We start from the raw sequence: 13,896 nt of genomic DNA, 5'->3' as shown, positions 1-13,896 counted from the left end.
GATTAATTCAAACTATAAAAACGCTCACGCTATTTTCATCCCCCTTTTTTCTAAATTATTTTCTTAGTATGATATTTAATTTAATTCTTTATTTAGTTTTTACTTCAATAACAGAAAAAAAAGTGCTTATGATCATACTTTATAGTACTTCATCAAAATCACGTGGTATTTTATTATTGAAACTTCTAACAATGGTTATTTTTGGTAAAATTTTGTCAGTTTGAAAAAAAAATTATTTTAACTTGTATAAGATAAATTTTGCAAGTTATGAATGCACTGAATTTTGTTTACCTTATAAGTTAAGCTAAAAAATAATCAATATATTTAAGTGTAAAGCCAGAAATAATGGAGTCTCATTTAAGTGTAAAGTAAACCAAAATTAACTCATTTTTTCCTTCCTTAACAACAAATTATTTTTAATGTAGCATTTAATGAGGAGATCATATGGGTCAGTGCTTTTAACAATTCAAAACTAAATTATTATTTCCTTACATAATAACCCAAACGTGAAGAATTTTACAAACAAATTAAAGTGATATCTAGTCAAAGACAAATCCAATAACCATGTAAATTAAATTTGATCAAATCTAATTTATCTCATTCCTAACTAAATTTGTTTAAAATTTATTTAGATTTTGTTGAAAGTGCCAAGTGACATTTTCTCAATATGCCATTTGGCTTAAGTCTAGGGGTGTCAATGGATATTTAAAAACCGACTAAATTGACCGAACCGTACCGTACCGTATCGAACCGATTTTTAGATTTCTTTTAATAAAACCGTAGGTTTTTATATAAATATATAACCGTACCGATAATTAGAGTAGGTTTTTATTTTATAAAAATAAATCGAAAAAAATACCGAACCGTAATAAATTTACAATGTGAAAAATATATTTATATATTACGTTTAAAAATTATAAAGCATTAAAAAAATTTCGGGACCTTGGAATTATGAAATAGTTACAAGCCAACAAGTAATTAAACTTAAAATCCTAATTTCCAAATCTATTATGCTACTCCTATTAAAACTAAATTATTTCCAACATATTCACTAGCAAAACACAAGGTATTGTAGCGATTATGAGTAGAAAACTACAATGTATTGAATATGTTTCCTCTCGTATTATTTAGATTTATCTTTTTGAATATTTAATCTTCTATAGACTTTATTCTTGAGACCCATCTTGGTTAATATCTTTCCACTCGTGTGATTTATATTTTTGTATTTACTTAGTTTCTTTTACGCTAATGTAGAATAATTGATGGATCTATACTCTAGCCATCTTTTATATTTTCTTAATTTATCACCTTTTAAACTGTAAAAATATCTAGAGAGTTTTGGTAAGTCGTATAAAAGTACGTATGTTATTGCATTCTACTTCTAATAATGATTTTTACATGGCATTTAAAAAAAATTATCGAATATTTACCGAACCGTACCGATACCGAAAAGAAACCGATATGATTGAGACGGTTTCGAAAAGTCTAATTTTAGTTATACATAATAGAATAACCGAAAAATTGGTATGATACAAATATTATAAAATAACCGACCGAACCGAACTATTGACACCCCTAGGCTTAAACTCATGATTCACTACCTTATTTTAATATAATATAGATATAGATATAGATTTACAAACTCAACATTCCTTTTCAAATATTTCCATTTTTTAAAAATATTTGTCCTTTTAAAATATTCTATTCTTATACCAAATTCAAACGCCATATCCAATACCTTTCTTCATCTCCACTTTCCCACCCCAACCCCTACCCAAAACACCCCACCCTTCTCCTCCTATACAAATAATCCAACACAGTATAGGCTGTTAATAACCAATTAAAAAGGGAGAAGGAGGGGTAAATTAGTCATTTCTTATGGGTTCGCCGGAGTCGACACCAACAGATTTATCAACGAGTCGGAACACGGCGGCGACGTCGTCGGCGAGATCGTCGGTGATAGATTCAATAATGGGATGTACAGGGGTAACGATACATAAGGAGGATTTGAGAAAACGGATTACGATGCCGGAGTATTTAAGGGTAGCGATGAGAGAAGCGATTCAGAACAAGGACGTTGATTCCGTGAAGCGGCATTTTGATATGACTCACGCCGACGGGGCTGAGATTCCGAAGCCGTGTGAATCGCCGTTGGTTGTGTTTATTAATGCTAAAAGTGGTGGGAGACATGGACCGGAGCTTAAAGCTCGGTTGCAGGATCTCATGGGTGAAGAACAGGTAACCTTTTTTGCATTGCGCACGCGCGTGTAATTTTTTTCTTTTGGTGTGTGTGTGTGTGGATTTGAGTGTTACATGTGGGAAAAGGAAATATTTTGGTGGATTTTTGGATTGTTGCGATGCAGATTTTTATATTTGTACGTGGGCTACCTTTTTCAATTTATTACGTACTACTTTAACTTTTTAGTAGAACTTTTATATCAATTCTGGATATTTATTGCGCAGCTATGTTGGTTGGAGTTATTTCAGCTAGGCATGTATAAAGAAGTGATCAATAGATTAGTACCAATGGCAGCTCTACAACTAGCGGTTCAACCGAACCAAGTATTTTGACATGGATCATAGATATATACGTGAAAAACAACAACATTTCAACAAATATTAGAGTTTGAACTCTTCACTTAAAAATATAGCGAGTATAGTGTTAAGAACTTTAAAGGTTGAAACCATTAAGCTAAAATGTTGGATCCGGCTATTATAACGACATGAGAGATGAGAAGTTGAGAAGAGAAAAACTAGCAAATAATCACTCAAAAGTTGCAGATTACAGAAGAGGAGGACTAATATTTCTAAGAATTATGGTTCTAAATCTGTTTGTGATACTAAAATGGTAACTTTCCAGCATTATTGTTTATGATCTCATCAACTAGGAGAAATCAGTTTTGGTGTATTGGTTTATTCAATTTTAAACGTAGAGAAGGATAGGGTTCGATTCTCACAACCTTTATCTTTTCTTTCCAACAAAAGAGGCTTAAAAAATGCACAAAAGACATATGCAGTGAGATTCGGACAAATGACCTCCATTATGCAAATTGGCGCTCACGACCATCAGACCACACAACCCATCACGTCAAGAGGTGTCATTTGATTTATATTTATCTATTTAGTACATCGTTTCTATGTGTATATGTAAAATTTTCCGATGAAGCGGTGTTGCAGACTTAGTCTAACATGCGTCCGCCCCTCTCTTACACGTGTGACATTGATGCAACAACATAAACAACAATAACTACACTTCAATCTCTAACAAGTCATATAGCCCGTTTGGCCAAGCTGCAAAAATCAGCTTATTTTGAGAAGTACTTTTTTTCAAAAGTGCTTTTCTCAAAAGTACTTTTGGTGGGAAGCAGTTTGTGTTTGACTAACCAGTTTGAAAAACACTTCTGAACAACAATTAGTGTTTGGCCAAGCTTTAAAAAACTGCTTCTATGTGTATTTTTCTCAAAAGTGCTTCTCAAAAAATGCTTTTGGAGAGAAGCTACTTTTTCTGCTTCTCCAAAACTGCTTCTGCTTCTCCTCAAAAGCACTTATTTTCCTTCCAAAAGCTTGGCCAAACACCTCAATTTTTGGCCAAAAGTACTTTTAGCAAAAAAAAGCACTTTTGGCCAAAAAGAAGCTTGGCCAAACAGGCTAATAGTCTGCTATAGGAATGCTCACTAATCACGTTCCTTCCTTTAAGTTCATCTCAGGCCTACGCTATACAAAATAAAAATTACTCACTATGGCCCAATTTGTGTGTCATACTATCCTATTTTGTTTGTTCCAAAAAAATATTATACTTATTTAAAAACAATTTAACTTCAAATTTCGTATTTTATCCTTAATGAAATGATTTATAGCCACACAAATGTCTATGGCTTATTTTAGACCACAAGTTTCAAAAGTATTCATTTCTTTCTTAAACTATCGCTACATGAATTGGGATAGAGGAAGCACTAAAAGTTCTCTATATATTATTGCTCTTGCATAAAAATCTCTAATAGGGCGAAAAAACTCCTAGAGGGCAGAAGACTTAAAATAAATGTACTAACATAAGTTAAATATATTTCTAACTAATTGGTATTGCCTATAGATCTTTTTCTCCCATTATGCTTTATCTTTTGCGAAGACTGTATGGATTTCAAGGAATTGTACGTCTTTCGAAAAAGCTTCCTTTCATGTGATTCTTGCTGTACCTTTTCTAATCTTGTGTGATTGCACATCCGCTTTATCTTTCCTGAGCCGAGGATCTACAACCTCTCTTCTTTCTTAAAGGTAGGGGTAAGGTCTGCGTACACACCCCTCCTCAGATCCTACTTGTGGGATTACATTGGGTTCTAGTTGTTGTTGTTGTTGTGACTGCACATCCATCTTTGCATCTGCGTCTCTGGGAGACTCATCTTGTGGATGTGTTGGACTTTAATGGCACAACATTTACTTTATATAACATTGCTGGTCTTATAACCTTTGTAGGAAACTTAGCGTTCTCTTTGGTGGGCATCCTTCTGTTGCATAACACTTTAGACGCACTTCTCCATTTCCATCATCCAATTTTGATTCCATGTGTAACATTTTCATCTATCATTTCATTCTCCTGGAGTAATGAGCATAGATATCTCCATGTGACATTGATGCATGTAAGAAAAATGAAAAATCTACTTAATATAGTGGAAAGGATCATTGGCAACATCAGACCTAAAAGAAAACTAGGAGTGATGTTTTTTTCTGTCCATCTGTTCCTCTACTTACCAAGAACATAATCTGTGGTCGGATTATGTGCCGCTGGAAGTGAGAGGAATTTCTTACATTTAAGATGTTAGAAATAATACAGGTACTTCTTCCTGAATATTGTTCGTCTATGCTCTGGTTGCTTATTGTCTAAACTTTGAGCTTTGTGGTTTCTGATGGGGCTCTTATGTTCTGATATTCCTTGGGAGGGGGAATGTAGCTGGTTGTGTTGTAAGGTTGTTCCTATGAAAACATCTAGTTGGATGATTAAATAGTGTAATATCTTTATTAAATAGTCATTCTTTCACAAATGGCATTGATTTTCTTTTCTTTTGATCTTCTTTCTGTCTTTGCGTTAAACTGTGCCAGGTTTTTGACCTTTCAGCTGTGAAGCCGCATGAATTCGTTCAATATGGATTGAGTTGCCTGGAGAAGTTTGCTGCTCTTGGTGACACCTGTGCAAAAGAGACTCGTGAAAAGATAAGGGTCGTGGTATGCATGCTATTCAACATAATTATGGCCCCTTTTTGCTTCTTAAACACGGCATATTCTCCCAGTGCATTTTTTTCTGGCATTTGAGATTAACTGTTGCACAAAGGACAATGTAGTCAAGGAGCTATGTGTGTAATTTTCTGGTTTTGCAGGCAGCAGGAGGTGACGGTACTGTTGGGTGGGTACTTGGCTGCCTTGGAGAGCTCAAGAAACAAGATCGGGAGCCAGTTCCACCATCTGGCATAATTCCACTTGGTACAGGAAATGACTTGTCGAGGAGTTTTGGTTGGGTAAGCTCCTATTGGTATCTTTCTTCCAACTTGCTTGATCAGTTCTTTCTTTCTCTTCTTTTGACTAGTTTTTCTGAAATTTGTGGGGCTTCTCTTTTCAGGGCGGTTCATTTCCTTTTAACTGGAAGGCAGCCACGAAAAGAATTCTTGACAGGGTTGCCAATGGTCCTATCTGCCGTCTAGATAGGTGAATATTTTAATTTTATCCATAGTTCTTAATAAACCCTTTTCTAATTCCATGGTCTCAATCTCCTAAAATTATAAATGTGATGTGCAATTTGCTTTCAAAAGTATATATATAGTTTAAATTTCACCTTCTATTTTTCATTATGTTTCTATTTGAAATTTGAAACCTGTTTTTTTTTTTAAATCGTGATACACCTAAAACATGAGTAAGGCTCATATTTCTTTGTATTATTGTTGGAAAATGTTTTAATTAATTTTTCATAGTGTGTCAGTAGTAAAATCAACGTGTCTAATGAAGATTTTTAGTAAAACAGAACACGCGTTTATATCATTTCATGCAGTTGCAAGAAGTGTTTACTTTAGGATGGATATAAGAGATTTAGTTGTCATTTCTTCTTTCTTGTCTTCTACCTTAATTATTTGAACATCATTTGTACTCTTAGCAACTTTATCAAACAGCAGCTTTCATTTGCAGCTGGAATCTTGTAATATCAATGCCAGCTGGGGAAGCTTTGGAGACACCTTATTCTTTAAAACCTTCGGAGTGTGCATCTCTTGATCAGGTGATTGATTTATCCATTATTTTGAAACTCATTCTGGTGTCTCGAATGGACATGCATTGGTGGTCTTGGTCCTAATCTGTCATTATCGTCCTTAATAGTATAGTAATCTGGAGTAAAACCTATTTCCTAATTTCGTTTGTCTCTGGTAATTTCTCAGTACATGTTTTTTCCTTCATAAAGTTTATTACGTCCGGTCAGATGTATACTTCTTGTAGCTCGTTATCATATGTTGTTGATCTTTTAGCATGAGCACCCTATCCACAGTGCTAAAAAGTACTTTGCTTAATCTTCTTCCATGCCAACTGCTCTCAGCTTATTATTGGCGAAATAGCATGCAGCTGCTGCCTGTCGAATCCAATGACCATCTCACCAACTAGAAAACTGATACTAGAGCATCTACAATCTAAGCATGTGTTTGTTGAGCCATAAAGATCACTCTGCTATTTGTAGCATGCTAGATGACTCCAGAAGCATCTACAGTGCATGTCTTTTCCCCAGTTGACAGAATGGGAGTTGGTCAATGAGTCATTCCTCGCCACTTTTGGTCATCAGTGTGCTAAACTACCAACTTCATGGTTAATATACTACTCGAGGCCCAAAAGTGCCTGTGAGATTTGCAATTTGGCGTAGCCAATTTGCAGTTTAAAGAAATCAATGTGCTCGCCAAATTGCAGTTTAAAGAAATCAATGTGCTGTAGATTTGTTAATATATACTTATGCTTCTCTAAATGAAAGTCATTTATTGTTTGTTCGGTGCTAATTCATAGGGTCCCAAGGAAATCAATTCATGGAGACTTGTTAATATATACTTATGTTCTCTTGATTAAAGTCATTCATTGTTCGTACAGTGCTATTTCATTGGTCCTAGTAAATTAGTTATGCTTCAAGGATATGGTTACTAAACGTTTCTTGGGAATTTAGCATCTAAGTATCACTTGGATGGTTTTCATTCTAAATGTAATATTACAGCAATTCCTATATACTTTTGCTTATGTGATTAGTGTTTTGGTACAGTTAGATGCTCAACTAGAACGAGCATCTCCATATATTGGTTTAGTACATGCATCTTCTTTTTTTCTGTTAACTTGCAAGTTGCAAGGTATCATATGTTTGTTTGTTTCGTTCCTTGTTTTGATTGAATGGATATGCCAAAGGTTCATTCTGTCAATGAACTGCCTTAAGGATAAACCTCCATCTTTAAATTTTTTTTTTTACTTTAAACTGAGTCATGATGAACATATTTAATTTTCTAGCTGTTTCTACTAATTCATCTACGATGTTGGTTGTGCAGGAATTGGAAGTTGATGGTCAATTACCAGAGAAGTCGTCCTACTATCAAGGAGTATTTTACAATTACTTTAGCATAGGTGTGCAACAGTAACTTGGTCTAACTAGAGCATCAAAGTACTTTCAACACCATGATTTATTACTTTATTTACATTTATTTGCTGCTATCTGGCAAGACATGTAACTGGTCTATATAGATCAGTGTCTTTGATTTTATTAGAAAAATATAAAATTCTTTTAGATTTGTATGAATACTAGAAAATCCACAATCAATTCTGGCAAAACCACTTCTTTTCGTGTATCTTGTGATCTATCTTGATTAAATCTTATAGCTTAAGCTGATGTTACTATTCTTAGTTGGCAGTGCCTCTACAAATACATATACTCCCTCCACCAGCACTTGGTCTTCCAGTGTCAATATTTGGAGTTGCTAAAATCAGAAAAAATAGTTTCTATCACCACCATTGTACCACCACTTTTGCTAGTTTTGAGAACAACAGTTTTTGTTTGGAGTTATTGAAACTATAATTACTGCTGCTACTAAAGTGATAGGGCCAGATGCTAGATAAGTTGGCACTCTTTCCTATACATCCCAAAAATCTGTATACAGGGAAATGATGCCAAACCGATTGGGATATGGGGAAAATTATTTTAACCACAAAAAATGGCTCTTGGTGTCTAACACCAACTTACCTTGCCTTGAGAAGAAAAGACATTGTTTAGACAATGTAATAAAATCAAAGTTATCAACAAAGAAAATTGCCTGTTTGCTTACTCAGTGTCATACTTTTACTTTTATTTTTGTTTAACATTATGTGATAAACAAGCAGCTGTGACAATTTATCTTTACCACTAATATTGCAGGAATGGATGCGCAAGTTGCCTATGGTTTTCACCATCTACGCAATGAAAAGCCATACCTTGCTCAAGGTCCTCTTTCAAACAAGGTTGACGCTCTCGTTCTTGATCATAAACTTGATCATGTTTTTGTAGTTTTAATTTTAAAAAGTTTCTTGATCTTTTATTTTCTTAAATTCAACTTGATAAAGCATACATACTTCTCAAAATGAAGAAATGTGATACCAGCAACACCTCTAACAAGGAAAGGGACATATGTCTGAAGTGAAGCAAACTTCAGTCCCAGATGTGTAACATTTGGTGAACACTAAAAGGGTCTCTGCATTAACAGAATAAAGTTTCTCCAAAGACACATAAAACTTTGCAAGCCATATATTGATTGAACTATAATTCAAGTAATAGGATCTCAAATCTTTCCACTTAAATCTAGGTGATCAATTTGCACAAGATGGTTTTCTAATGTGGAGTCTAGAAATTGGGAAAAAGACCAAAGTTTTGGTAACACATGCCTGTCCTGACACATGTTTAATTGTGCTTTTTAAATGGAACAATGCATTTAATTTGGATTGTATTGCATTTTTCCTCTAGGAGCTTTGCTTCCAGGTTATTTTGTTTTTAGTCTTTTCATTTTTATTTTGTAAAAGAATTATACAAAATATCTGAATATCACAACTGGATATTCCATTATTCACTCACGCATCGAGTATGTTTTATTTTTAAAATTTTATAGCTCATCAGTTCCTGAAAACATCTGGGATATCTAATTGAAGATAGAGCTTACTGTTCTGTTTTAGTTCCCACTAATAGTTCTTATGAAATACTATTGTAACTAGCATGGATGATTATCCTGATTTTCTTTTGTGTTTTTTTTTGTCTTTAAGGAATTGAGTATGGCTTTTCTTAATGGAGAGACTCACCAGAATACCTATTAACTCAAGAATCTTACATGATTAGAAATTGAAGCTTCTCCTGTTGAAGGAAGACCAGTGAAAAGTTTGATCTCTCATTTTTTAAGATCAGTACTCAGTTTCTTCTGCCTGGGTTACTTTTCATTGGAGATTTCAAATTCTTCAGTTTCTCTTGAAAGATTTTAGGGAATTTGTGTAACTACTACTGAAAATTACATAATATATCCTATGATAGGGTTCTGAACTTTGTAGTATGCGATAATCTAGCGAAAGTTATGTAAGACTCTTGTTCTATGCATATGATGGCTAGCAGTTTTATAGTCAGTATTGCTTGTCAGATGATTTGTTGTTCTTACTGCAGCATAAGTTTGCCATCCTTTGATGTTTTATAGCCACTACTTGTCTTTTAAACTTCTGTTATAAAGACACATACAAATATGAAGTGTATACTAATCGTTGTTTTAACTTTTCATAAGTACAGTATATTTAATTTCATGGGGTACATGGTTTAGATTCTAACAAGAATATTTACTGCAGTTGATTTACTCAGGATATAGTTGCAAGCAAGGCTGGTTCTTTGCACCTTGTAGCAGCGATCCTGGCTTAAGGTTAAACTGTCTCACTCAATTATCCAGTCATATCCCGGATGCCATAACTGTTTCTTTTTTCCTTGTGTTCCTACATGCATAATCATACAATTTGCTTCCGTCTTACTTGTCTAGTTCATCATTGATTGGGGTAAGAACAAATTAGAGATATAAACCATTTTTTTAATCTATCAGTAAGGCCCTGCTTGGTGACATTTGTAGCCTGGACTATTAGTCCTAGCCTTAAAAAAGATATCTTTCTTTTTGCACTTCAGATCAAAAGTGTTGCTTGTCATGCTTGCCTATCATAATTTGCATACATATTCTTATATTCTTAGGCATGGAAGGTAGCAAGTGCGGACAGATCTGATAGGATATTACCATAAGAGATCAAATCTCAAGACCACAAATGTCCTGGTAGATTGGTTTATCACGTGTTGTTTGCTCCTTATTTGTAGTATTTTAAAGCTACAAATCTCAAGAGATCAAATCTCAAGACCACAAATGTCCTGGTAGATTGGTTTATCACGTGTTGTTTGCTCCTTATTTGTAGTATTCTAAAGCTAACAGTTCTATTGGCCAAAGTCATGCATAAGAAAACCGCATCCATGTACTTTTTAACAACTCAATAACAAAATGTAGTTTCTCTTGAAGATTTGTGTCTTTAATTAAATATAGAGCTAGTTGTCTTGCATTATACTTGATTAGAAATTTAACTCTCCACTTGAATTACTTGCTCCATATGAATACTATTGTAGATAGCTATATTATAAGCGGTACTTCGTATATGATGTTTGCCTGCTTCCTCTTTTTTCGATACACAATGGCTTTAGATTATGGCGTCTTACCTTCCAAGCTTTCTTGGGAACGATTCTACTGGCTTTTGGTGTTGTGGGATTAGCTCATTTAAGAAATGTTTTTTGGAAAGATCTTTTTTCCCGCTTATTATTGTTGCTGTTTCCATTTTAAAGCATATGTTGGGTTTTTAATCTAAGTTTGCTGAAGCATATATCTGATCTCCTGAAGAATTTTTTTTGGGATGCAGGGGATTAAATAACATTCTGCGGTTATATGTCAAGAAGGTCAATAGCTCAAAGTGGGAGCAAGTCCCTATCCCTTCAAGGTTGACATTCATCCTGTGGTATCTGTTAGAGCAATGTACTAAAGTATCCATCGCATGATGTAGAATCTCTTGGATTCCTTACTTTTTCGCGGAATATTTTGACAAATATAGTCATCATTTTTTCTTTTTGATCACCGTGGTTTCCAGGCCAGCTTGCGCACCTCACTAATTCCACTAGGTACCTGCCACCTCCCACCAATCCAGATACCAGGTAACTCTGTCCACCAATGGACAGATAGGAGGAAATCACCTAGTGGTTTTGCCTCCACTAGAATTTCAACCTGATACCGTGGTTCTCACCCACTTTGTTGATCACTAGGCTACACCTTTGGGTTCTACAAATATAGTCATCACACTGAAACATCATGCTGATGATAGTGCTTCTTATGAGTTGTTACATATTCGAAGTTTTATGGTTATACATGCCTTTTACTTGACCTTACATTACTTCATGTTGCAGTGTTCGGTCTATAGTCACTTTGAATCTTCCCAGCTATGGCAGTGGAAGGAATCCATGGGGGAATTTGAAGCCAGAGTATTTGGAGAAGGTATTTTTTATATTAGACACAGCGAATGGTGACTTTGCTACTAATAGTGATGCACTTCCATTTTGCATTTGTCCTTTTTCTTTTAGGACTATGTCTGTAGAGGGCTGTAAGAACCTCAATTGACTTAAATCAGACCCCTGGAAGTCAAATAGACATGTTTGGGCAGTTGTGATCATGATTAAGCAGAATATGTAGATGTTTCTTTATATTGGATAGTGAACTTTACAGCTTCTTTAAGAAACACTTAAGTTAGTCTTTGCTAAACCAATGATCTTAGGACTTTCGTCTGAAAATTCGTGTAGAACAAGTTGATATTTCCTTTCATTTTATCAACCAACTTCGTTTTTTGGTCACCTTCCGCTCAAAGTACTGAATATGATATAATTGCATACTTTAAAAAAAAAACAATTGAGCTGTGTCTTTTAGGTACTGAATTTTCTAAATTTCCATGCTAAGGAAATTGAGCTCAACGAGAGCCGAAGTCCTCAAGTGCTAATTTTGAAATAAGCGAAGGCATTATCTACTGCAACATTTTTTGGACAATAATATTGATTTCTTTTCACTTGCTTTTGAAATTTCAGAGGGGTTTTGTTGAAGCCCATGCAGATGATGGATATGTTGAAATATTTGGCCTGAAACATGGGTGGCATGCTTCTATGGTTATGGTTGAACTCATCTCCGCCAAACATATTGCCCAGGTATCACACTGCAATCCATTTAGATATGCTCTGGTCGCTGGTCGGAGTTGTTTGACATTATTGATTCGGGTTTAATTTAAAGTATCTGTTTCTATTCACTAGGCTTCAGCAATTAGGTTTGAATTGAGAGGTGGCGAATGGAAAGAAGCGTATATGCAGATGGATGGTGAACCATGGAAACAACCTATGAGCAAGGAATTTTCATCCTTTATTGAAATCAAAAGAGTACCCTTTCAGTCTGTCATGATCCACGGGGAGTAGCATTACACAGTTTGTTTTTTCCCTCTTTTATTTTCTTGTTGTAGATAGTTTCTGTAGTTTCTCTCTCCGTAAATTCATGTAAATTATTATTTTTTTAGCTCCCAGAGCTTCTGATCTAACCAATATATACTCCCTATGTTGTGCGGACTCTCCAAAATGATGTTGCGCCTATTCGGATCCTTAAAAAATGCACTACTTTTGGAGGATCCGATACACACCCGGCAATATTTTCGGAGAGTTCGAGTAACATAGTATACATACTCCTAAGGTCAGGCAATTGTATCAAATCTGGGCTCTGTAATTCATGAGGTATTTACCAAACATGTTAACATTGTAAGTTTTATTCATGATTTGGTTTTGTGTGAAATAGTTGAAAATTGAGGCAGCTTGAAGGTTTCCATGTTTAATTGAATCAAATGATAGTATAATGGCGAGAGAAACTACAAGGAGTTTTGCGATGGCAAGTATGAATTCCCACCTCCTTTTTTTTTTTTTTTTTTTTTTCAAACACACACACACACTTTTTTTTTTTTTTTTTTTTTTTGTATTTTAAACTTTTATGTCGTGAAATTTACCGACTGGCAATGTGTTTATGTGTGGAGTAATGGGTCATACATTGACGATGAAAATTTAATGGCATTCTAAACTATTCACGCATAGTTAAGTTACTTCAACGTGACAAACAAATTGTAACTTTACTTTTAGTGTGTAACGTTTAGTAATAATATGCGAAATGTACGTAGAATTGTTCTTTTAAATTTCTACCTCGAGTAAATTAGTAAGTAGTAATGTGTTTTACCCGTTAATCCCAATCTATGCTGTTATAGCTGATTTGTTTCAAATACAAAGTTACTCGGAATTTTTAAGTAGGGGTGCTCATGGTTCGGTTTTGATCGGGTTTTCCTATAAAGAAACCAAATTAAGTAAGTCGATTTTTCAAATATTCGAACCAAACCAAATCAATTAAGTCGGCTTTTTATCTGTTCGATTTTTATCGTTTTTTTGTTTTTTCGGTTATTTATCGTTTTTTTTAAATATGCGACATATACTACCAAATACATTCCGGCGACTACATTTACAATATAACACTATCATTTACTAAGATATATTGTTGATAATTGAACCAAATAGTGATGAATAATTTTATGAATCAATTAAAAATAAATTATTTTCAAAATGAAATAGATTCTTGTACTTAGCAAAAGAAAACTATCAATCAAACTAGAATGTAAAGGCAAAAAACTAGATTATTATAATAGCAAAGAACTAGACTAAAATTACAAACTACTAAACTGTACAATAAATTTTGAGAAAATTTGTATAAAAATATACATACATACATGTGTAATAATAATTTAAATCGCTACTTC

At 34.2% G+C, this 13,896-nt stretch overlaps 1 protein-coding gene across 1 annotated transcript; it reads left to right on the top strand.

Annotated features, from left to right (window-relative positions):
* Positions 1-1,694: 1,694 nt before the first annotated feature.
* LOC107807215 (diacylglycerol kinase 7) lies at positions 1,695-12,911 on the top strand. The gene is made up of 12 exons (XM_016631552.2): positions 1,695-2,238; positions 5,095-5,217; positions 5,370-5,507; positions 5,609-5,694; positions 6,169-6,256; positions 7,548-7,623; positions 8,408-8,490; positions 9,847-9,917; positions 10,942-11,019; positions 11,480-11,567; positions 12,149-12,265; positions 12,368-12,911. The coding sequence occupies exons 1-12, from the start codon at positions 1,879-1,881 to the stop codon at positions 12,524-12,526; spliced, it is 1,467 nt and encodes a 488-aa protein (XP_016487038.1). The 5' UTR covers positions 1,695-1,878; the 3' UTR covers positions 12,527-12,911.
* The last annotated feature ends 985 nt before the right edge of the window (positions 12,912-13,896 follow it).

This window comes from Nicotiana tabacum, chromosome 9 (assembly GCF_000715075.1).
Source record: "Nicotiana tabacum cultivar K326 chromosome 9, ASM71507v2, whole genome shotgun sequence".
NCBI classification, from domain to species: Eukaryota; Viridiplantae; Streptophyta; class Magnoliopsida; order Solanales; family Solanaceae; genus Nicotiana; species Nicotiana tabacum.
This window is presented reverse-complemented; position numbering and strand designations above follow the sequence as displayed.